Raw genomic sequence first — 25925 nt, forward strand, 5'->3', positions numbered from 1 at the left:
TCATGAAACATGGCCGCCCCCATACAAGAGACATTAGACTCCAAAAACATGGCGGCCGGCGTGACCTGAGGACATACATGCACCTGGTCTACGGCAAAATGGCGGCGGACCGCCGAAATCGTTTTTCCCAGCATATCCACCTGCATCTCTGCTAAGTGGCGATTTATTGATCTACAGGAGATACACTACAAATAAGGTAGGATTATACCTCCTATGTCTGCTGTAATGCTACAGTCTGCTGGGTAGAGTGTTAGCTCTCAAACCAAGTCCACTTCCCACAAACACATACTGTATTTACAAGGGGGACTTTTAGTGTCAGATATATACTGACCATGTATGGAGGGGCCCATAATTCATACTGCCTCATAACGAGGAAAGAAAAAAGGGAACGTTTACTCACCATACCGAACCGACAGGCACCCTCTCTTCACAATACCCTCTCCACCGGGGTGGGGGGTTGTGGACCACTCCGGACGCCTCGACTCTCTGGTTCCTGGCGTCCAAGCGAGACTTTTAACTCGCAAGGTCAGTCCCTCCACTGGGACTCCGTCGCGGCCGACCCAGCGTGGAGCTCTGGTCTGCACGCGCTCGTAGGCAGAAACCGGGGTGACCACTGGATCTCAACACCCAGCCCATCGCCCGGCCCCGCATACTTACTTGAATGTGTCGCGGCCGACCAAGCGCAATGCAATGGTCTGCGTGTGCTCGTAGGCCGGCTGGGGTGACCACTAGTGTCGCCCAGTCAGGCGTATTTGCTTGAAGATCTCACAGGAAAAAAATACTGGAGAAAAACTGCCTAAAAAAAAATCTTTTTTTTTTTTTTTTTTTAAAGAAAAAATCTTGCCAGGACCAAAAAGATCCCAGCAAGGAACTTAGGTCCTTACTCCTGACTAGACAGAAAAAAACTGATTCCCTGTAGCAGAGAGAGGGAGGATATACCCTCAGGGACTGCCCCTAAGGTGGAGCCAGAACGTTTTGTCTTTCTGCCTAGTCCTACTCCTGCGGAGACAACATAACCCAGCTCTTGAGAATCAAGAAGACTACGTCTGTCAATGAGCGATAGAGAAAGGTATTTCACACTATTGTAATCGAATCTATCCTGCGCTTCTGTGTAAACTGCAGAGGGCAGGGGCTGATATCTCCCTCTGAGTCTGACAGCCACGGTATGAGAGAAGAAAGACAGGAGAGAGTGGGAGATTACTGTAACTGAGCACAGAGCAGTAAGGAAGGTATTTTACACTATTGTATTACAAAAACACACACTGGACATATATAAAACACTAATAAAGCGCATCCTAGGATTTTATATACACTAAACTAGGTTCACACAGGATTCTTGGCACGCAGAGAGGGAAGAGAGGGACAGCACATGAAAGTAAGACCTACCCCGAAAATAAGCCCTACTGTGTCTTTTGGTGCCAAAATTAATATAAGACCCGGGCTTATTTTCGGGGAAACACGGTAGCTCTGTAACCCGCTATATCATTATCAGTAACCTTCACACAGACAAGAAAGACATTCTGAAGGTGATTCCTTCATTTCATGGCTCTACTTACCACTCTACACCCCAAAATTTACTCAGCCAATGAAAATCCAACACGGTACAACACTTCATCCATGTCTCTGGTGATCTCTCATCTCCTTATCAACTGTTTCTTACATGATGAAGATCAGCCATGGAGTATATCTGAGGTGTATATCAGGGTGTGCTTCTTTACCACATGTCCACCAACATTCATATAGAAGAAATTTCCCACACTCAATGCACTAATACGCCTCCAGGGTTGTGTGGGACCCCTGATGTACAAGAAGACAGGACTTCAGTGAGGAACAATTCCCTCACTCAGGACAGGAAAGTGGCTTCTCCCCGTGTGAGTTCTCTGATGTCTGGAAAGACTGGACTTATCTGAAAAACATTTCCCGCACTCAGGACAGGAAAACGGCTTCTCCCCCGTATGAGATCTCTGATGTATATAAAGAGTAGACTTCTGTGAAAAACATTTTCCGCACTCAGAACAGGAATACGGCTTCACCCCTGTGTGAGATGTCTGATGTCTGTGAAGATGAGACTTCAGTGAAAAACATTTCCCGCACTCAGGACAGGATTGTGGCTTCTCCCCCGCATGAGATCTCTGATGTATGTAAAGATTGAACTTCTGTGAAAAACATTTCCTGCACTCAGGACAAGAATACGGCTTCTCCCCTGTGTGAGATCTCTGATGTATGTAAAGATGGAATCCTACCAAAATGTGATGCGCCAGAAATATAATAAAAAAGTGATGACTTTAAATACAATAAATCAAATCCAGTTCATAAGGCACATAGCAATGTGTGTGCTTCCAATAAAGTGATATGAAGAGTGTCCCCGTATCCAATTGAAGAAAATCCAGTGATGAAAACAAGTTGTAAACACCAATTAGTGAATCCCTCCACCAGGTGAATTAGCCTCTCACCTTCCTAAAGGACCCAAACGGGCCAGCAATCACATGTATCATGGATCAGACTTCCAGGAAAGAGCCACACTGTTTTGCACCTCGAGGGATCCCGGGACATATAAAAAACAGATGAAGAAATCTAGTGCTCTCTGCTTACTAATAAGGGTGTGCTTTATTAGAGAAAGGCAGATCAACTCACATTTGTTGGGCACTCAGCCGTGCCTGCTGTATAAGCGATGTCAGCGATCTGTTACCAGAGAGAGACTCTGCGTCGGCCACGCACGCTCCGTCCCCCTATACGCGTTACGTCGAGCGTAATGCTCCTTTGACTTCCTCGGTAGGGGACAAGAATACGGCTTCTCCCCTGTGTGAGATCTCTGATGTATGTAAAGATGGGACTTATGTGAAAAACATTTGCCACACTCAGGACAGGAATGCAACTTCTCCCCTGTGTGAGATCTCTGATGTGTGTTAAGATGAGACTTCAGTGGAAAACATTTCCCGCACTCAGGACAGGAATGCGGCTTCTCCCCCGTGTGAGATTTCTGATGTGTGTAAAGATAGGACTTCAGCGAAAAACATTTCCCACACTCAGGACAGGAATGCGGCTTCTCCCCCGTGTGAGATCTCTGATGTCTGTAAAGATCAGACTTATGTGAAAAACATTTCCCGCACGCAGGACAGGAATGCGGCTTCTCCCCCGTGTGAGATCTCTGATGTGTGTAAAGATAGGACTTCAGCGAAAAACATTTCCCACACTCAGGACAGGAATGCGGCTTCTCCCCCGTGTGAGATCTCTGATGTCTGTAAAGATAAGACTTATGTGAAAAACATTTCCCGCACTCAGGACAGGAATGCGGCTTCTCCCCCATGTGAGATCTCTGATGTGTTTGAAGATAAGACTTCAGTGAAAAACATTTCCCGCACTCAGGACAGGAAAACGGCTTTTCCCCCATGTGAGATTTCTGATGTGTGTGAAGATGAGACTTCTGTGAAAAACATTTCCCACAAACAGGACAGCAAAACGGCTTCTCCCCCGTGTGAGATCTCTGATGGGTGTAAAGAGAGGACTTCTGTGAAAAAGATTTCCCGCACTCAGGACAGGAATACGGCTTCTCCCCCGAGTGAGATCTCTGATGTGTGTAAAGAGAGGACTTATGTGAAAAACATTTCCCGCACTCAGGACAGGAATACGGCTTCTCTACCATGTAAGATCTTTCATGTCTATTAAGATAGGATTTAAAACGGAAACATTTCCCACACTCAGTACAGGGAAACCTCTTATCTGCTGGAAGGACGGCACCGTCCCTCACAGTCTGAGGTTCCTCAGGATAAGAGGAATATGATGGTCCGGCACCGTCCCTCACAGTCTGAGGTTCCTCAGGATAAGAGGAATATGATGGTCCGGCACCGTCCCTCACAGTCTGAGGTTCCTCAGGATAAGAGGAATACGATGGTCCGGCACCGTCCCTCACAGTCTGAGGTTCCTCAGGATAAGAGGAAAACGATGGTCCGGCACTGTCCCTCACAGTCTGAGGTTCCTTTGGGATAAGAGGAATACGATGGTCCGGCACTGTCCCTCACAGTCTGAGGTTCCTCAGGATAAGAGGAATACGATGGTCCGGCACCGTCCCTCACAGTCTGAGGTTCCTCAGGATAAGAGGAATACAATGGTCCGGCACTGTCCCTCACAGTCTGAGGTTCCTCAGGATAAGAGGAATACAATGGTCCGGCACTGTCCCTCACAGTCTGAGGTTCCTCAGGATAAGAGGAATACGATGGTCCGGCACCGTCCCTCACAGTCTGAGGTTCCTCAGGATAAGAGGAATACGATGGTCCGGCACTGTCCCTCACAGTCAGAAGTTCCTCAGGATAAGAGGAATACAATGGTCCGGCACCGTCCCTCACAGTCTGAGGTTCCTCAGGATAAGAGGAATACGATGGTCCGGCACCGTCCCTCACAGTCTGAGGTTCCTCAGGATAAGAGGAATACGATGGTCCATCTACACTGTGTGGTGCCGGATGGACATTTGAGGTAGCCAGGTTTTCTCCTGGACTATACTGTGTGATGTCCTCATCTTCTACTTTACAGTCTGGAGACAAAGTGAGACAATCCTCTGAGGGTTTCCTCATCTCCCGTCCATCTACTAAAATAGAAATACAGAGATTATTACTAGACATCAGCAGATCGGTTCCCTTAAACCAGGACTCTGCCCACATCAGACAGCTTTGTCTCTGAGGATCTTACAACTAGGTGTCCAAGTCAAGACCTGCTATATGATAGTAAATGGCAGTCTCAGACTCACGCCTTGATGTGCGGGACACCTACTCACTATCTACCGATATATAAAATGTCCAGCTGGTAGAAAATGAGTGTAACAAAAGAGAATCCATATTATGTGTATATATAGCAGTGGGTAGAGAGCAGAGAGCAGAAGTCAGGACTATGTAATGCACAACATAAGAGTATATAGTGCAGGGGTCAGGAGTATGTAATGTACAACATACAGTATATAGTGCAGGGGTCAGGGGTATGTAATGTACAACATACAGTATATAGTGCAGGGGTCAGGGGTATGTAATGTACAACATAGAGTATATAGTGCAGGGGTCAGGAATATGTAATGTATAACAGAGTATATAGTGCAGGGGTCAGGAATATGTAATATACAACATAGAGTATATAGTGCAGGGGTAAGGAGTATGTAATATACAATATAAATTATACAGTGTAAGGGTCAGGACTCATAAGTCAGGCACAGCCAGTGAATAGCAGAGTAAGTAACCCTGGGAAAATTGTTCTATCAGAGAGCTTACTAGACCTCGGCTTTGGGAAGGAAATATAAAGCGCATATCCCAGGCAGTGCCGGTAGAAGGTCACCTATATCCCACGGCAAACATGCCAAATTGCACCCCCCAATATGTATGAGCATTATGTGTGAGTAACCCCCCCCCCCCCAAAACAAAACAAACATTGGGTACTAATCTGCATGATCACCCGGCCCATCCCTACTAGCACAAATCCTGCCCCCCGCATAAGAAATTCTCCCCCTAATACAAATCCCCCCCTTTACCATATCACCTATTCTAGTACAAACCCCCCAAAATTGACCCTCCTAGCACAAATCCCCTTCTCCCACCCCCTCCCAACACAAATCCCCCATGAATCACCACTTCTAGCACACACCCAAATTTCCCTTCCTATAACAATTCTTAGTCCCTGCTGCTCCTTAAATTCCTCCTCGCAACACAGAACCCTTCCCCCCTCAATTTCACTGTGGTCCCCCCCCCCCCTCCCTGCATGATACCACAGTGACCAGGGCAGCCTCCCCTCCTACCCACCCCTTGTCCCGACCCTGACCCCAGGTGTCTAGGTCTTGTAACTCCTCTGGTGAAAACAAACATTTTGCTGCCAGCTGAACCCCAGAATCTCCATAAATCCAGTCTAGATACATAAATAGTGTCTGCAGCACAGAGAAGGAAGATTATCCGAGAGAAATACAGGAATACAGGACGGGGAACACAGCTCAGGAAAGTGACCAGGGGATTACAGGCTGATATCACCCAGTCCCCGCCCTACTCTTGGCCAATCAGTGAGCAGTATGGGTGGAGGAATGTATTTAGTGTTAATGACCCACCTGTGCTGATCTCTGTAGGAGTGTCCTCCTCTATAAATGTCCCCGTTATTCCATCCTCCTCCATAGACTGCTGATCATCCCTCACATACGTCTCTTCTTCTTCTGCTTTAACCTCAAATTCTATATTGATTGGATCTCCACTCTAAACCAAGAAAACAATAGAAGAGGTCATCTGTAAAACATAAGCTTCAATATTGTGATATAACTTTTAAAAAAATCACTTCAATGAGTCCATGTTCTAGATGCTCCGTCCCACCAACCTTGTAACAATGGGGGATGGTGTGATCTTCCTGTGTGAAATCCCGGGAATACAGAGGACGGGGACATCTCTCTGGTGGGTTCCTGGTATTAGGTGGCTCCATCATATCCTTGTGTCCTTCTGAAAACTCCTCCATCACTCCATACTCCTCATCCTCCTCTTTATACTCTTCTTTAATATCAATATTATCATCCCCGAGGTTTCTACTCTGAATATATAATAAAAATGACATCAATGGTAACAATGCAGATAATGTACAGATCCTAATGATACTATCAGTGATTGTTCCTCATCTACCTGATGATGGTGAGGGATGGTGTGACCTTCCTGTGTGGGATCCCGGGAATACAGAGGACGGGGACATCTCTCTGGTGGGTTCCCATTACTGGATCCATCTGTAGGAAACACACACACTGACTGAATACATTGTTTCTATGTGTTTATCAGATGATGGGGGATCTAGGTGGAGCCTCCGTACTGCTCTCTCCTTTACAATAAAGTCTCCTCCTACCCGGTGATGTGAGGGGCGGCTGATTCTCCATCATGACGTCCTTGTAGAGATCCTTGTGTCCTTCTAAATACTCCCACTCCTCCATGGAGAAATAGACAGTGACATCCTGACACCTTATAGGAACCTGACACACACAATGATACAGTCACCATCCAGACACATCCCTTGTCTGTTACTGGATAATGTCCCAGAATTCCCAGCACCACTCACCTCTCCTCTATGATCTCTCTGGTGACTTCTAGAATCTTCTTTGTATTTCTCTATTCTATCAGGGAGGGAGGTGGAGGCAATGTGATGGTCATGTGATCTCCAGACTTCACAGGAGGAAAACTCTAGATCTGAACACAAATAGTAAAATCAAATTAAATTCCCAGAATCCTCCTCACCTCACCATTCAGGTTTCCATTTCATTAAAGCCCCACCTCAGACTGAGGTATAATTTACCCACACAGGACCCCCACACTACGCAGAGTAAAAGCTTGTTGCAGGCATTCTGACATCATTACATACAACGCAGGACCAACAGTCCCACTTTGCTAGTGAGGATGCCAAGGATCCGCCCACATCCTAAGAGCATGAGAAAAAAAAAAGCCAGATGGAGGGACATTGGGGGGGAGGAGCTGTGAGGTCAATGTGATGTCATAGGACATATAGACTCTGGATGGAGGGACATTTAGATGGGGAGATTTGAGGGGTCCTCTATATGAGGATCCTGTGCTAACCAAATCATTGTTCCCGGGTGCCTCCCACTTCTCCTAAAATGAAGAGTGAACTTTGACCTTTACCATACAGAAATCTGTCAGGATTCTGTGAAAGTAAGCTGTCATGTGATCAGGTGACGTGCGGAGGAACGGAGTGTAAATAGCAGACAATTTCATCCAGAGCTACTAATGGTGGGGATGGATTTTGCTGCATGCTGGTGCCAACTTTCCACCCCCCAGGGTCACTGCAGGTGTGGAGAAAAGCTGTGTAAGAGGATATGGAGGAGAGATGAGGAGGAGATCCAGGAATCAGGATAAAGGTCAGGACAAGCAACAGACGAGCGCATCCAAGAGATGAAGCCGGGGTCACTACACAGAAAATCAATCAAAGGAAACAACAGGCAGGACGAGGAATAGCAAGAAGGAGCTCAGAGACAAATGAGAATATTGCTCAGCCAATGGGAGATTATCTCAGCATGACTTACTTAATGAAGGAGATTAGGGGGAGGGGAGGTGACCATAGATACATGGAAATTCAGCTGGTTCAGCAGGGATCGGTCACATTTCCATCCATGTGTGGTCACTGCCGGAGAAATGTCACTCAATCAGAAGCTGCAGCCAATAGCTTCATCACTGATCTGTGTATTCTGACAGTGGAGGAGCGCCCCCCATTGTCAGAATACAATAGTGCAGTGGGGAGGATTACCCCATCCCCCTCCAATGTGTGGATGGGGGAATCGCTTCAGTTTTTTTTTTCACTCATCCCGCTGGCTGAACTATAAAACTGAACCATGTATGGTCAGCTTTATATAGCAAGATATATTATTCATCAACTGATTTCCCTTAAGGGGTTAATCTATGTTTATTACTTCCTCTGCCGCCAATTCCTGCATTGTCTCCTCTTTCCGTCCTACCAAATGGAACGTCCTATCAGAATCTGACATAACTTCCTGTCTGTAGTCCATAGAGACTTCCTGTCTGTATTCCATAGAGACTTCCTGTCTGTATTCCATAGAGACTTCCTGTCTTGGTAGAAGTGAGATCACCACCTTGTGGAGCTCAGAGGAACTGCAGCCCTAAGAACCGTCTGGTAGTGTGAACACGGCCTTGTGCTATGTGTGTATGTACTGTATATCCTTCCCCTTTCTCTCCTCCCTGAGTGTGTATGAAGAGGCGGAGCTCCTGCTGGAACAGCGGTCGGAGGAGGAAGGCGAGTCTAGGAGGGAGACTGACAGAAAGCGGATGTTAATGTGCAGGGGAGGGATGCCAGGTTGTTTATGCTGTTAATAACAAACAATTATTAATTCAGTATCTTTTAATTATTATTAATTAAAATTATTTCTGTGCATCCCTAACTATCACCTTAATGTTAGTTGGAAAATTCCTTCCACAATAATATTAATCCCTTGGGGTGAATGGAATTCAGGAACATACTCTATAGAGTGCTGTGGAGGTGTCTGTAAGGGTTAATGCAAGTAATCAGCTGATAACGAGTGTAAAAAGTAGTTCACAGTGAAGTCCACTAATTACAGCTATGTCATTAATCAAAATTACTGATGACAGGTCAAGTTTCCTCTGTATAAACAGACCTTCAAGTTGTAAGAAAGTCACTGTGCAGCTGAGATTCTGCTACTATGTTAGTATCTCTAGCTAATCACTTCACAGTTCCATAACTCCTCGGTAGTAGGACGTTCCTTCCACAGTAGTAATTACCTCTAGGGATGGAGGGAATCGAGGAACATAAGGTGCATAATACAGTGCAAGCAGCATTAATGTGGATTACAAATAGTCATTTATGAAGTAAAGAACACTGGGTTTAGTGAGAATCCTTCAGGAAATTCATAGTAAGGCCAATATGCAGCCGTTTCAATATTCCAGACACAATAAGCATAATATCCAGGGACTAGTCCATCGTAATTAATCCATTCCATCACCTCCACTTACTGTTGGCTTAATGGAGAAAGTGAATATCCTAGAGGCTAGAGCCAAGTAAGGAGGAAAGTTCATATGGAAATACACTTTAATAACCATCACTGATGAGGCACAAAGAAAATGTCATATGTGTGGAAGGAAGCTAAGCAGGATTAATGAATTTTGTCACCAGCTCCATTTTTGGAAACTTTACTCACTGCTTGCTGCTTGACCTTCCGACAGTAGTTCAGAGGTAAGTGCCTTTTCCTTGTCAGTACGGAACATTAAGTTCATTCCTTTAGTAGTCCCCCTAGATCACAGGGCTCAGCGTGGAGTGAGATCCAAGTAGCTAACATGCAGGGCAGTATGTAGAAAGTCAACTGGCTAAAGTCTAGAGATTCCCACGCAGCACATGCAGGCTTGGAGGTTAGCTCAGGCTGTCACCGGGAACAACACTGGATGACGCGTTTCGTCTGCCAATCAGCTGACTTTTTCAGAACGAGGGAGAGAATATGCTAATGGTCCTTTTATAGTCCCTGAACACCAGGACTCATTAGTTCCCTCCTCTGCTGTGATTCCGTTATTACTTCTCAAAGACAATTAAAAAGACCACATGACCTGGGCTGTCTTTTTACTTGTATGTTTGTCATGTTATTGACTCGTTATTGATAAATGTGATTTCTTTTTCATTTTTAATATATATTTAATAAAGCACTTTTTAGTCCTTAACACCGCTTGTGGAATTTTACCGATCTTTGAACAGCTCCCTTGTTAGCTGTTCTTCCTCCCTCTTTTTTATTTCTATTTGCCAGAACTCTGGCTGCAAGGCTCCAATCTTCGGCAGCCTGCTGACTAACAGGAGTGATGTCACCGTCACTCTCTACAGTAAGAGAAGGGATTGGATAGCAGGAGGATGCTGCTGGTGGAGTAGAGATCTATGGGGGAGGAGTCTCTTCTTTTCCTTCCAATGGCAGCCCAGTGTGAGTAGGAGGAGAACAGCTGGGGAAGGGGTTTGTTTTCTTGATTGGAATGTATTCTGTAGTATCCAGGACATTGTACAGTGGCAGTGGGTTCCTGGGGCTCTGAATTCCAGCACCGGGCACTACCAGACCCTGTGTCATGGGAAGGTATTGGACTGGCCAACCAGTAAGTGAGCCTGCACAAACAGACCTCCTCAAAGAACAAGTGTCCTTCTTTGTTCTATTTTGTGGCCTGCAACATATTTCTTGACCAGTGAGATGGTGAGGTGAAGGCTTCATTCAGGTGCTGGCAGGAGTTCTTTAAGGAGGCCATAAAAGTAAGTGCAGGTGGCATGAGATGAGCATCAAAGACCAAGAGTCTCTAGGAGCCCTAAAGCCCCCTCTTACCTCAGAGCCTTACAGCCCGACTACCCTCTCAGAGTCCCCCACAGCCCTTCAGTCACACTAACCTCTCAGAGTTGTTCAGTCCTATTACTTCCTAAGAGGTCCCCAAAGTCCTTCAGCTACAGTTCATCCTCAGGGGTCCCAGAGCCCTTCAGATGCAGTAAACCCTCAGAGGTCCCAGAGTCCTTTAGTCCCGCTACCTCCTCAGAGACCCCTCAGCTCCTCTACTTCCCTCAGAGCCCTCAGTATTTTCCTCCCTCTGACACCAATGATGGAACATATTCTTCATTTAAGGCTGGGGAATGTTTTCTTCCTCCTGACCAGCAATGTAAGGGGCTCTATGCTCCATACTCCTGACCCCTGCACTCCATCATTGTGTTGGCTGCATATTGTAATGATTTCCCATTGGCTGCCTCTGTAGTGTAATAATTGCCATTTGTAGGTCATGTATGGTCAGGATGATCATTGTCTTCTCTATTTATTGTCAGTGCTGTTTGTTTAGAGGAACATATTACTAGAATTTATCTTCAAATGAAGAGAATGTTTCGGCCCCGTAAGTGGGGAAATGTTCTGACCCTGAAGGGGTTATTCTACATTTCCACACTATATATGTGTGTATCACAGGGGCGGACTGAGCGGTCGGGCACTTCGGACGTGGTCCGAGGGCCCGGCCAGGAAGTCAGGAAGGGGGGGCCCGGCTGGCAAGGGGGCCCGCCGCACAGTATACGATTTTAAGTCACCCAGCGACCCAGCAGCGCTGGGCGATAGGTAGTGTGAGCCTGGGAGGAGAGGAGGGGCCCGGCGGTGCTGACTGAGTGTGGGGAGGGGCCAGGCGGCTGTTCCTGCTTCAGTGACAGTGAGAGGAGGAGGAGGGCGGGCCTTAGGGCGGGCCCTAGCGCTGGATTCAACGGAGGGCGGGCCCTAGCGCTGGATTGAATAGTGATGGTGTGCGGGAGGGGGAGGTGACGTCGATGTGCCCCGCCTCCACAGGGTGATACAACAACAAAGAGTAATGGTCGAGTTCAGAGTGGACTGGATGCCATTGCCTGATTGCCTGCAATTGTGCATGAGTTGTGTCGTCTCTCCTCTCAACATCTTCAATACCTTCATCCTCGATCCCTGGATTGTGAGTAGTTCTTGTGCCCTCTGAAATATAGCTCCACTCAATGGTCTCTCCTGTGGCTGTGAGGAATAATGTGTACATTTACATTATCCCACACAATTTTAATAAAAATATATGAATCATATATTTTTATTAAAATTGTGTGGGATAATGTAAATGTATGTACACATCATTCCTCACAGGAGAGACCATTAAGTGGAGCTGGATTTCACATAGAGGCCATATGTTACAAGAACTACTCGCAATCAAACAGAAACCGCCAGGGATCGTCAGTATTCGACGCCAACACGCACCCGCACACAGGACACCATGGAAATCCAGCGCTAGCCTGGGCCCCTCTTCTCACTGAAGCAGCGACGCCTGCCGGGCCCCTCCCCTCCTCCCACTACGTATCGCCGGGTGAGTTAATTTTGTACTGGGCGACGGGCCCCTTTGCCAGCCGGGCCCCCCCTTTCTGGCCAGGCCCTCGTACCACGTCCAAAGTGCCAGACCACTCAGTCTGCCCCTGGCCACAGGCCCACAGCCTGCCAGCCAGCAACTGTAATTAAGGTAAGAGGCAGTGGCGGCTGGTGTGTTGAGGGCGCAGGGGCGCCGCTCCCCCATCCATGCATCCGGCCCCCTAATCTGCATGCAGGGCGCCGGACGCATGGAGTGCAATGTTTTTTTTTTTTTTCAATCACCTGATTAGAGCCAAAGGCTCTAATAGGGCGATGGAAAGGGTGGACCCGGGGAGCAGAGCAGTGCGTCCCGAGCCCACCCATTGTGTGACAATAGCGAATGGAAATTCACTATTGTCACACCGATCCTCCTCCTGGCCAATCAGGAAGCCGGTCTAATACCGGCTTCCGGATTGGCCGCATGGCAAACCCCATGTCATTGGCCGAGCCTAGGAGGAGGCGGGAGCGGGAGGAGGACTCGAGAAGCCGCGCCGCCGGAAGCCACCCGCCGAAGCCGTTGCCAGAGTGAGAAGAAGCCGCCCGCCGGGAGTCCGGGACCTGCTCCAGGTAAGTGCACTGGTCTCTCGGGGGGGGGGGGGGGTGGTACACTGCATTGAAAGGGGCACGCACGCTGAACTCTGCATTGATAAGGGAACGGCACGGCACAATGATCATTGCATTGAATGGGGCACAGCACAGTTGCTTTGAAGGGGGCACGCACGCTAAACTCTGCATTGTGGGGGCACAGCACAGTGTTCATTGCATTGAAGGGGGCAGGCACGCTGATCTCTGCATTGAAGGGGGCATGTACGCTGGTCACTACATTGAAGGGGGCATATACGCTGGTCTCTGCATTGAAGGGGGGCATGTACGCTGGTCTCTGCATTGAAAGGGGGCATATATCTCCTGTACCATGACCTGTGCCATGCCTGTACCATGACCTGTGACATACCTGTACCATGACCTGTGCCATGCCTATACCATATCTGGGCCATGCCTATACCATCACCTGTGCCATGCCTATACCATCTCCTGTAGCATGACCTGTGCCATGCCTCAAAGTCATGCAATGTTTTACCGCGTTTTATGACGCGAAGCAATACCTATTACATTTTTCTTTTTGCGCCCCCCCAAAAATTTTGAGCACCAGCCGCCGCTGGTAAGAGGAGCCAACTTGGCCTAGATACCAGAGAGCTATGTTGCGTTGTTTTACTGTGGGTGTGGCTGGAGGCGGGGTGTGGGTGTGGATGGAGGCATGGCAAGGGTGTGGCTGGAGGCGGCACATGGGTGGGGCCTGGAAGGGGCCCTTGATTTATTTTGCCCGGGGGCCCTGAGGGTTCTCAGTCCGCCCCTGGTGTATCATTATCTGCTGGAGATAAAAGACATCACAGTGACTATGGAGGAAGAAGATGGACATGACGGGGGTTACTGGGTGTAAATAGAAAAGAAGATCTTATTACCTCCTCTGCTGTCTCCTCGCTACGTCGTCTATATAGAATTTCTTGTCTGTTCCTGACCTCACTTCCTGTCTGTATTCCATAGAGACTTCCTCTCTGAGTATAAGTGAGATCTCCATCTTGTGGAGTTCAGAGGAACTGCAGCCCTGAGAAACCTCATAATAATCATTCCTGTATAATATCTATTTTACATGGCTAAGTTCAAAATAAAGGTATACCTAAGAAAACAAACTACGGAAATTGATCTTTTTGGATAAGGAAATGCAAAAATATATCATAAAGCATTAAAATATATTTTAATCCACTCAAAATGAACATGCTAAACATAAATTGCAAGGATGTAATGGTCACATAGGAATGGTGGTGGAGATCTCGTTAAGTAATAGCAATTCTTTAAATGCTTATATGAATAAAATGTATAAATATGGAAATGAGCCGCGCTCATAAATAATTAACATATGATAATCGGTGAAAATTCATTACATTGTGAAGAATACATATACAAATATAAAATAACAAAAAAAGTGAATAAGGGCAAAAAGTCCTTTAAAATGGAGTGAACATAGAAAAATCTTCAAACGTGTATTCCAGAAGTGAATAACTGAAAATTTGCTGTGACACCATCCCCCACCAATATATATAAGGAGGCTTACCGGAGGTTCGACGGGTTCGGCTGAACTTGAAAAAAAGGTCCGGGTCTGTGTCCCGGACTTTTTCCGAACTTTACCCGGACACTGAACCCCATTGAAGTCAATGGGGACCCAAACGTTCAGGCACTAAAATGGCTCTAAAACACCAATGGAAAGGGCTAGAGTGCTGCAAATGGCAGCAAAATGTAGTTAAGAGCATGGCAAGTGCTCTGCAAACAAATGTGGATAGGGAAATAACTTAAAACAACTTAAAAACAGAAAAATAAAAAAAAATTCTTCATCTGTGAAGGACGAGGCCCCTATGGAGTACGAGGGAGGTTGAGGTGGTGGTGGATGTGGCGGTGTAGGTGGAAGCGGCGGTGGAGGAGGACGAGGTAGCCAACACTGCTTTTTTTCAGTCATTTTAAATGAGGGTTCACCCCAAAAGAGTGAGAAAGATCAAAAATAGAACAATGGCTGGGTAAGGTCGGTATCCATCTCTATTCTGCACAAGGTACGGAAAAGTCCTGTGGGATCCATGCCTGGTTCAATTTAATGAACGTGAGCTTGTCCACATTGTCTCTGGACAGGCGGCTGCGCTTGTCTGTGATAACGCCCCCAGCCGTGCTAAATACACGTTCAGATAATACACTGGCTGCAGGGCACGCCAGCACCTCCAAGGCGTAAAGGGCAAGCTCAGGCCATGTGCCCAATTTGGAGACCCAGAAGTTGAAGGGGGCAGACCCGTTATTCACTACATGTAGGCGTGTGCACACATACTGCTCCACCATGTTGGTGAAATGCTGCCTCCTGCTAAGACGTTCCATATGGGCTGCTGGTGCTGCTGTTTGTTGTGGCGTGCTGACAAAGCTTTTCCACATTTCGGCCATGCTAACCCTGCCTTCTGAGGTGCTGGCGATGCCCTGGTTGCGTTGGTGACCTCTTCCTCCTCCTCCTCTGCCTTGGCCTTGTGCTTCCACTGTGGCCCCGCTGTCAGGTGGGAATGACAGCAGCATCGCGTCTACCAGCGTGCGCTTGTACTCGCGCATCTTGGGATCGCACTCCAGTGAGTGAATTAAGGACGGTACGTTGTCCTTGTAACGGGGATCCAGCAGCGTGGCCACCCAGTAATCAGCACAAGTTAGAATGTGGGCAACTCGGAGGTTGTTGTGGAGACACTGCAGCATGTAATCGCTCATGTGTGCCAGGCTGCCCAGAGGCAACGAAAGGCTGTCCTCTGTGGGAGGTGTATTGTCTGTGTCCTCTGTATCCCCCCAGCCACGCACCAGTGATGGCCATGAGCTGGCCTGGGTGCCACCCTGCTGTGAACATGGTTCCATCTCCTCCTCCATCTCCTCCTCCTCATCCTCCTCATCCTCCAGAACTGTGCACCTGCTGGACAATTGTGTCCCTGGCGTTTGTGGGTGCAGGAACCCACCCTCAGAGCCACTAGCGAATGAAAGCCTTGAAAGCCCTAAAAGCCTTGGAAATGTTACCTCTTCATCCTCCTCCTCCTCATCCTGTGCCACATCCTCTTCCATCATCGCCCGAATCGTTTTTTGAAGGAGGCATAGAAGTGGGATAGTTAAGCTGACAACGGCGTCATCGGCACTGGCCATGTTGGTGGAGTACTCAAAACAGCGCAACAAGGCACACAGGTCTTGCATGGAGGCCCAGTTATTGGTGGTGAAGTGGTGCTGTTCCGCAGAGTGACTCACACGTGCGTGCTGCAGCTGAAACTCCACTATGGCCTGCTGCTGCTGGCACAGTCTTTCCAGCATGTGCAAGGTGGAGTTCCACCTTGTGGGCACGTCACATATGAGGCGGTGAGCGGTAAGGCCGAAGTTACGCTGCAGCGCTGACATGGTGAGAACGCCGAAAGTGCGCACAGACGGCCCGCACTTTCTGCAGCAGCTCTGACATATCGGGGTAATTTTTAAGGAACCTCTGCACCACCAAATTCAGCACATGCGCCAGGCAAGGGATGTGCGTCAAACCGGCTAGGCCTAGAGCTGCTATGAGATTTCACCCGTTATCGCACACCACCAGGCCGGGCTTGAGGCTCGCTGGCAGCAACCACTCATTTGTCTGCTGTTCCATGCTCCTCCACAACTCCTGCGTGGTGTGTGGTTTTTCCCCCAAACAGGCAAGTTTTAAAACTGCCTGCTGTCGTTTACCCCTGGCTGTGCGGAAGTTGGTGGTGAAGGTGTTACGCTGACCGGATGAGGAGGCAGTAGAGGATAAGGAAGCGGAGTAGGAGGAGTTAGGAACAGGAGGCAAACTGAAGCGCCCTGCAATCCTCGGTGGTGGAAGGACATGCCCCAAATTGCTATCCGCCTCAGGCCCATCCGCCACTGCATTTACCCAGTGTGTCGTTAGGGAGATATAACGCCCCTGACCGTGCTTACTGGTCCACGTATCGGTAGTTAGGTGGACCTTGGCACAGATGGCATTGCACAGTGCACACCTGATTTTTCCCCCACTTGGTTGTGCAGGGAAGGGATGGCTTGCCTGGAAAAGTAGTGGCGGCTGGGCACGACGTACTGTGGGACAGCCACCGACATAAGGCTTTTAAAACTGTGCGTCTCCACCAGACGGAATAACAGCATTTCAAAGGCCAAGAATTTTGAAATGCTGGCATTCAGGGCCAGGGATCGCGGGTGGGTAGGGGGGTACTTCCTCTTCCTCTGAAGTGTTTGGGAGATGAAAAGCTGAACGCTTCCACGGGACATTGTGGAGATGGTTGGTGACCCAGGTGGTGGTGTTGCTGACAGATCGTCTGTTTGCGGGGTGGCAGTTGCCGGTAATACTACAGATGTGGATGGAGAGGCCGAGACTGCAGCAGAAGAGGAAGCAGGAGGAGCCAGAGACCTTTCTTGGCTTTGAAGGTGTCTACTCCACTGCAGCTCGTGCTTTGCACTTAGATGCCTGATCATGCAGGTTGTGCTCAGGTTGAGAAGGTTTATGCCTCGCTTCAGGCTCTGATTGCACAGGGTGCAAACCACTCATGTCCTGTCATCAGCACATTTTCTGAAGAACTTCCACGCTAGAGAACTCCTTTGAGCTGGCTTTGGTGCGCTCGGTCCCTTGCTGCGTTGGGCAGTAGCAGGCGTAGTGTCTAGGGCACGGCCGCTCCGCTTCTGCACCCTGTTCCCTCTTCTGCTGTGCTGGTGGCTCTGTGCGACCACCGCCTCTTCCTCCAAACTACTCAGGTCACCTGCATGACCTTCATTCCATGTGGGGTCGAGGACCTCATCGTACTCCACATCATCTTCCACCCAGTCTTCACCCCTGCCCTCCTTGTCGGTCTCCACAATTCTGAGTGCCGCAGCAGTTGGCACCTGTGTTTTGTCATCATCGGAGACGTTCTGCGATGGTCCTTCCATGTACTCATCTTGAGAAATAAGTGGTTGGGCATCGCTGCACTCAATCTCTTCCACTTCTGGGGCAGGGCTAGGTGGATGGCCCTGGGAAACCCTGCTGACAGAGTCATCAAAAAGAAGAAGAGACTGCTGCATGACTTGGGGCTCAGACTGCTTGCCTGATTTGCAAGGGGGTGAGGTGAAAGACGGTTGGACATTGGCTGCAGGTGCCAACTCTGACCTTTCTGCAGTAGACTGGGTGGGAGACAATGTGAAGGAACTGGAGACACTGTCAGCAACCCAATCTACTATCGCCTGTACTTCTTCTTGCCTCATCACTTCTAGAGGCGTATGATGCCCTACCAAATACTGCTGCAGGTTCTGTCGCCTACTCACACCTGAGGAAGGTGTTTCACTTGTGCGTGTAGCTGGCACAGATCCACCACGACCCAGGCCACGGCCCCTATTTGACGGTCTCCTCATATTTCTGTAATTTATGATCTTGCCCTAGAAAGGTGTTTATTGGATAGCGGAACAAAACAACAACAGTATCGCACGGGTGTATCTCACAGTCAAATATGCAAACTATGCCGCAATTTATTTTTTTTTACCCTAAAAGGGTGTTTATTAAATAGCAGAATAGAAAAACAGTATACAAATACAACGGGTGTATCTCACAGTCAAATATGCAAAGTATGCCGCAATTTAATTTTTTTCACCCCAAAAGGGTGTATATTGAATAGCGGAATCGAAAAAAGGATATAAAACGGTGTATCTCACACGTACAAACACAGACTAGGCCCCGATTACAATTTTTTGTACCCTAAAGGGAGGATGAGGAAGAGGAGTAGGAGGAGTTCGGAACAGGAGGCAAACTGAAGCGCCCTGCAATCCTTGGCGGTGTAAGGAAATGCGCCAAACAAATTTAAAAGGTGGATCTCACACGTACCGATACAGACTATGCCGTAATTTATTTTTTTACACCCCAAAAGGGTGTATATTGAATAGCGGAATATAAAAAATTTTATAAAATGGTGTATCTCACACGTACAAACACAGACTAGGCCCCGATTACAATTTTTTGTACCCTAAAGGGAGGATGAGGATGAGGAAGAGGAGTAGGAGGAGTTCGGAACAGGAGGCAAACTGAAGCGCCCTGCAATCCTCTGCGGTATAAGGAGATGCGCCAAACAAATTTAAAAGGTGTATCTCACACGTACCGATATAGACTATGCCGTAATTTAATTTTGTACACTCCAAAAGGGTGTATATTGAATAGCGGAATAGAAAAATTTTTATAAAACGGTGTATCTCACACGTACAAACACAGACTAGGCCCCGATTATAATTTTTTTGTACCCTAAAGGCAGGATGAGGATGAGGAGTAGGAGTAGGAGGAGTTTGGAACAGGAGGCAAACTGAAGCACCCTGCAATCCTCGGCGGTGGAAGATGCGCCCCAAAAATTTGGAAGGTGTATCTCACACGTACCGATACAGACTATGCCGCAATTTAATTATTTTTACCCCAAAGGGTGTAGATTGAATAGCGGAATAGAAAATATGATATAAAAAGGTGTATCTCACACGTAAAAACCCAGACTTGGCCCCGATTACAATTTTTTGTACCCTAAAGGCAGGATGAGGAGTAGGAGGAGTTCGGAACAGGAGGCAAACTGAAGCACCCTGCAATCCTCGGCGGTGGAAGATGCGCCCCAAAAATTTGAAAGGTGTATCTCACACGTACCGATACAGACTATGCCGCAATTTAATTTTATTACCCCAAAAGGGTGTAGATTGAATAGCGGAATAGAAAAAATTATAAAAAATTGGTGATTTTTCAATAGCACATGTGAACACAGCAGTGTCTTATGTTTTATGTCACGGTCAGCTCAGCAGTAGGCTATGAAGAGAAAAAAAAAAAAAATCCCCTTTAACTTTGTAATTTTTAAATAGCAGATTAGTACAGACTATGCCACAATTTAATTTTTTTAACCCAAAAAGGGTGTATATTGAATAGTGGAATAGAAAAAAGTATATAAAATTTAAAATCACTCAATAGCGCATGTGAACACAGCAGTGTCTTATGTTTTGTGTCACGGTCAGCTCAGCAGCTCAGCAGCAGGCTATGAAGGGAAAAAAAAATTCTCCTTTAACTTTGTAATTGTAACACAACAGACTGATAAAAATATATTTTTTTCTCCCTCCTCCTCCTCAGTGGGCTCAAGTGAGGGCAAAAAGATCGTTCACTGCACCACCCCCCACACAGCAAAAATCGATTGTTCTGTCCCTGCCAAATCTCTCCAGCCTGTCCCTAAAATGCTCAAATATCTTTCCCTGCCTACACTCCGACCTGTCCCTGCATTCTTTTTGGGCACAATGTTGTTTTTCCCTGTCTGTCCCTAATCAGCAGCAGCCAACACGTATGATGTGTGCTCTCTCCCTACACTACAGCAGACTGACGCACCGCGCTGTGTCTCTCGAGCTTATAAAGACATGGGTCACATGCTTCAGATGGCCAATCACAGCTACTAATATATTAGTAGGCATGGCTGGGATGGCTTAAGGCACACCAGTTAAACGCTTGTTGATTGGCTGTTGAAAGCCCGCCATTAAAAGCGCGCCATTACATACAAAACAGGAAATAAAGTTACCGAACATGGATTTTAAACCCCGAACATACAGTAAAGTTTTCGGGTCCGTGTCCGGGTAGCAAAAATCCAATTATCCGGTACGGACCCGAATAATACAGTCCGTGTTCGCTCAACACTACCTATAAATGAATATCCTGTGCAAATCAACCAATGTATTACAATATAGTAGTGATGGTGTCACCCTCTCTGCAAAAGGTAAGAAATATCGCAGAGCTGCAATATGCAAATAGTGGCGAACCCCCTCCCCCCCATATATAATCATAATAAATAGTAGAATTAATGTGCATATTTTACATTTTATTATGATTATATATCGGGTGTTTCACCACTATTTTCACATTGCAGCTCTGCAGTATTTCTTACCTTTTGCAGAGAGGGTGACACCATCACTTCTGCCCGGATTGGATTTGAATTTAGCCGCCCCATCCCCCCCTCCAAGTTTTTCCTCTATCTTATCTTCCTAACATTTGGTAGCCCTATACCAAAAAATTCTAAAAAGTATCTTTATCTTTTTTTTTTTTCTATGTCATGGACGAAATGTGAGAAATAACATATATATCATACAATCATTCCATAAACACATCCCACATACACCGCATAGATCATTTCAAGGAAATATGCTCATAAAATAGTTTACCATTTACAAAAAAAAAAAAAAATATGTCCCTGGATTTCATTTTAAAAATCTGGTCACCTTACAATATTGTCCACAAGGTGGTGAACTGACTTCTATCAGATAGAACGCACAGACAGGAAGTGATGAGTTACAGACAGGAAGTGATGTAAGATACTGACAGGAAGGGATGTGAGATACTGACAGGAAGTGATGTAGGTCCACAGAGGAAGTGATGTCAGCTATAAATATGAATTTCAGAGGCGAGGCCGAAGGAAGTAGAGAGGAGACGTAGCTGGAAGTGGCAGCAGAGGAGGTAATAAGATATTATTTTCTATATATAATTTATAATTACAAAAAGAAAATGTTCTCCTTCCATGTTTATGTCGGGGGAGCAGAAATAGAGGAACGCATAACACTGAGAATCAGATTACAGTCCCCCGGTGAAATCACATAAGTAGGATGAGCAGCAAAACTTTCTCAAGCTCTCCTGTAGCGCCCTCACCAGGCAGAGCTGAGGTACTCATAATCTATCTGGGGAAGAGGCAGAGCTTGGGGTGATGCCGACACTCACCTCTGGAAATATTCAGCAGCTTTCCTCCCTTGTCACTACTAACATTAATCCCATCCTCTGCCCCAAAACTAACTGGGCCCACATTCTTCACCCCCAATCTAACACCACTGTCCCCCATTCCTCACCCCATCTATCACCCCTGTTCCCTACTTCTCATTCCTCATCCAACACTGTTGTTCCCCTCTCCTCACCCCCTTTCCCACACTGCTCACCTATATACCACTACCCCCACTGACACTGTTGTCCCCCACTTGCTTTCTCTCGCGTCTCTCATGATATCGCTCTTATCTCTATTAATAAAGCACAGACCTGACCGGAGAGGTGAGGAGGATTCTGGGAGGTCACATGACATCGCCCTTAACTCTATTAATAAAACACAGACCTGACCGGAGAGGTGAGGAGGATTCTCAGAAGATTCTTAGAAGAACACAAGGATCTCTACAAGGACGTCATGATGGAGAATCAGCCGCCCCTCACATCACCGGGTAAGAGGAGACTTTATTGTAAAGGAGAGAGCAGTACGGAGGGTCCACCTAGATCCCCCATCATCTGATAAACACATAGAAACAATGTATTCAGTCAGTGTGTGTGTTTCCTACAGATGGATCCAGTAATGGGAACCCAACAGAGAGATGTCCCCGTCCTATGTATTCCCAGGAGTCCACACAGGAAGGTCACACCATCCCCCACCATCATCAGGTAGGTGAAGATGGATGTCGAGATCGTAAAAGTGATCTGACTGTATGAAAATATATTCCACTTTTAGGTATAAGGTTATTTGTGCTCACATTTTAAAGAAACCATTCCCTGCTATTTTGTTTGTTTAGAATGAAAATCTGATAGATATAAAAGATGAGGTTAAAGAGGAAGAAGAGACGTATGTGAGGGGTGATCAGCAGTTCAGGGAAGAGGTTGGGATGATGGACAAAGTTAAAGAGGAGGAATCTTCTCCAGACATCAGCACAGGTGAGTGATGGCCACTAAATACAAAAACTGTTTGGGTGTATGGATTGATGTTTGAGGATCTGTAGATCCACTTCTACAAAGACGTCATGATGGAGAATCAGCCGCCCCTCACATCACCGGGTAAGAGGAGACTTTATTGTAAAGGAGAGAGCAGTACGGAGGCTCCACCTAGATCCCCCATCATCTGATAAACACATAGAAACAATGTATTCAGTCAATGTGTGTGTTTCCTACAGATGGATTAAGTAATGAGAACCCACTTCCGTGATCATCCTTCCTATGAACTCGGATACTATGCATTCCTCGCCTACCATGGAGTATTTCTCAGGTACTATTCCTTTTTCCTTTTGCTTCTCCTTGACCTTTCCCTAGGACGGGTTAGGTCAACCACAATCCAGTTTCTGCCTCACATTCCCACATGCCACTGGCCTAGACATCATCGTTTTGGGATATCAACACATGCTAGGTTTCTTCTTGTATGTCCATGTCTCTTAAATTTCTCTCCATGAGCGTTAAGGGGCTCAATCACCTGCAAAACGCCATTCAATGTGGAAGGAAGCCAGTTCAGCCAAGGTTGACGTTTTGGCAATACAAGAGACTCATTTTCAACAAGGCAATGCTCCCCGTTGTACTCATCCTGACTACCCGCATGTTTTCCAAGCTTTTTTCACTGCTAAAAAGAGAGGTGTGATGTTGGCATTTCAGAATTTTGCTTCTTTCTCCTACTCTAGGGTGGTGGAAGATGCGGAAGGCCGCTTTCTTATTATCAACTGTTCTATTTATCAATGTCTTTACACGAACTTCGCTTTCTGCGTAAGCTATGTTCGAAAATTATGAAACTGAAAGTAGGCAAACTGATCTTGTGTGGTGACTTCAATCTGGTAGCCAATCACGCCCTAGATTCCTCAGCTAGAACCAAATCCAAATTGCCCTCCCTTGCCACACTCCTACACTCTGAGGGGCTCCACGATGACTGGAGATATCAACACGCGGAGGAGAGAGGATACTCTTTCTTCTTGGCGAGCCACAATACTTATACAAGTATTGACATGTTCCTAGTAGATTCCGTCACGTTACCACTTCTTGTTGATACCTCCATTTCCACTATTACATGGTCAGACCATGCTGCGGTCCATATGATAATATCTACTGGCCCACCCGCCACATCCTCCTCAATCTGGAGATGCAATAACTCGCTTCTATCCGACCCTGACTCCCTGACGCACCTGCGGAAGTGCTTGCAAGACTTCTTCCACTTTAATACTTCCCCAGAAACTTCCCCTTCAACCCTGTGGAATACACATAAAGCATTCATCATAGGCATTCTTATTCAGTTAGGCTCTCGCCTTAAGAAACGGCAAAATAGTGCACTTCAACACCTCACTAAAGAGATTCACTCCCTCGATGACAAAAACAAAACCTCCCCTTCCCCGGCACACGCTTCTAAACTTTCGGCTCTTCGTGCAGACCTGCGCAGACTGTTAGTTGAACAGCATGATAAAATGCTAGCGCGCCTCCGCTTAAACTACTATTCCTCCCATAACAAGGCTGGCAAATTCCTAGCTTCCCGCCTAAAAGCTAGAAGAATCAAGACCAGAATAGACTCTATTATACACCCGCACACTAACGAAAAACACACACACCCCCAAAAAATCGCAGATGCCTTTGCAGACTATTATAATGCTCTTTACAATTAGTTCCACCCCCCAACCCACCGATAATGACATTTAAACCTTCCTTCAGCATCTTCATCTTCCGTCCTTATCGGCTGAGTCGTTATCTTATCTCAGTGGTCCCCTTACCCTTTCAGAATTATCTAAAACTCTTAAAACTATAAATCCCCAGGTCCTGACGGCTTGACTAATAAATATTACGCTGCCATGCAAGAAATACTTTCCCCCCATATGTTAGACCTTTTTTCTCAAGCCGTCGATATAGGCTCCCTGCCCAACTAAATGTTACATGCCAATATCACCACCCTCCCTAAACCCGGGAAGCCACCTACCACTCCGGCCAATTTCAGACCCATTTCTTTATTAAATACTGATGTTAAAATTGATGCTAAAATTATTGCCAACCGCCTTGCCACAGTCCTGCCGACCCTGGTCGGGGCAGATCAGATGGGCTTTGTCCAGGGTCGCCAAGCCCCTGACGCCACAAGACGCGTAATCAACTTGATGCACTATGCGGAGCGCACTCTAACGCCTTCTCTGCTCCTGTCTATTGACGCAGAGAAGGCGTTCGACTGCGTACATTGGGGCTACATGGAGCCGTTTTGGCGAGGTTTGGCTTCTCTGGCCCCATTTTATCTGCCATCCTTACTCTATATTCCAATCCCTCTGCTAGAGTGCTGTCGGCTGGCACACTCTCTAAAACCTTTTCCATCTCTAATGGTACGCGTCAAGGCTGCCCACTTTCCCCCTTAATATTCAATCTCCTAATTAAACCTCTTGCAGCGAAATTGAGACAAAGTCCCTTGATCTCTGGATTTAAATTCACCAGCTCCCACCATGTCATTACACTTTTTGCAGACGATGTTATTCTTAGCCTCACTAACCCTACAGTCTCCTTACCGGCCGCCCACAACATTCTTCAATCCTTTAGCAAAATTTCATATTACAAGGTCAACTTCAGTAAATCAGTCATACTCAACATGAGGGTCCATCCGACAGCCCTCTCACACCTACAGATGATCTTGCCTTATACATGGTCCACTCAACCCTTACATTACCTAGGCATAGACCTGACGTTCCCTACTTCCAACATGGTTGCCGCGAACATGTCCCCTCTTACAAAATCAATCATATCGGATATCACCAAGCTCAGAACTTCCGAACTATCTTGGATGGGTAGAATAGCCGCGTTCAAAATGGTATGCTTACCCAAAATCTTATACATTTTTCGCACTCTACCCCTACTTTTTCCCAAGAAATACATTCTCCCCCCAACTAAGCTACTGCGCACGTTTGTCTGGCAGAAGAAGAGGGCTAGATGTGCTCACACTCATATGATTAGACACAAGTCGGTGGGAGGCCTAGGGCTCCCCGATCTCGCTGATTACTACACTGCATCTCGCCTAGCTCCATTGCGCCACTGGTTTGCAGATCATCCTACCATACCCTGGATTTCTATAGAATCCACACTCTTAAAAACCACCGACCTCTCTACCCTGCTGTTGGCAGACATGTGGAAGCCATTGAACCTGCAATCTCTGCCCTTGCCCACACAAGCTACCTTATCATCATGGAGATTCCTCCTTGCGCATCTTCCTGCAACCCCGCTGTCTAGGCCCAT

General features: G+C 46.9%; 4 protein-coding genes across 4 annotated transcripts in view; 2 read left to right on the top strand and 2 right to left on the bottom strand.

Annotated features, from left to right (window-relative positions):
* LOC309549119 (uncharacterized protein) overlaps positions 1-25925 on the bottom strand; it is a 2919967-nt gene that overhangs the window by 952985 nt on the left and 1941057 nt on the right. The window lies entirely within an intron of this gene.
* Positions 1-25925, top strand: part of LOC309549117 (uncharacterized protein) — a 4285597-nt gene that overhangs the window by 842324 nt on the left and 3417348 nt on the right.
* The window catches only part of LOC309549121 (uncharacterized protein), a 236492-nt gene that overhangs the window by 166869 nt on the left and 43698 nt on the right, over positions 1-25925 (top strand). The gene's annotated exons all lie outside the window — the stretch shown is intronic.
* Positions 1682-3643, bottom strand: LOC309548649 (uncharacterized protein; the record flags this gene model as incomplete). Its single annotated transcript, XM_082248618.1, has 2 exons — positions 1682-1842; positions 3025-3643. 2 exons carry the CDS (start codon positions 3641-3643, stop codon positions 1760-1762), a joined length of 702 nt encoding a protein of 233 aa, XP_082104744.1. The 3' UTR covers positions 1682-1759.

The sequence above is a fragment of the Pelophylax lessonae genome (genome assembly GCF_965119305.1).
Source record: "Pelophylax lessonae genome assembly, chromosome: 3".
Taxonomy (NCBI): domain Eukaryota; kingdom Metazoa; phylum Chordata; class Amphibia; order Anura; family Ranidae; genus Pelophylax; species Pelophylax lessonae.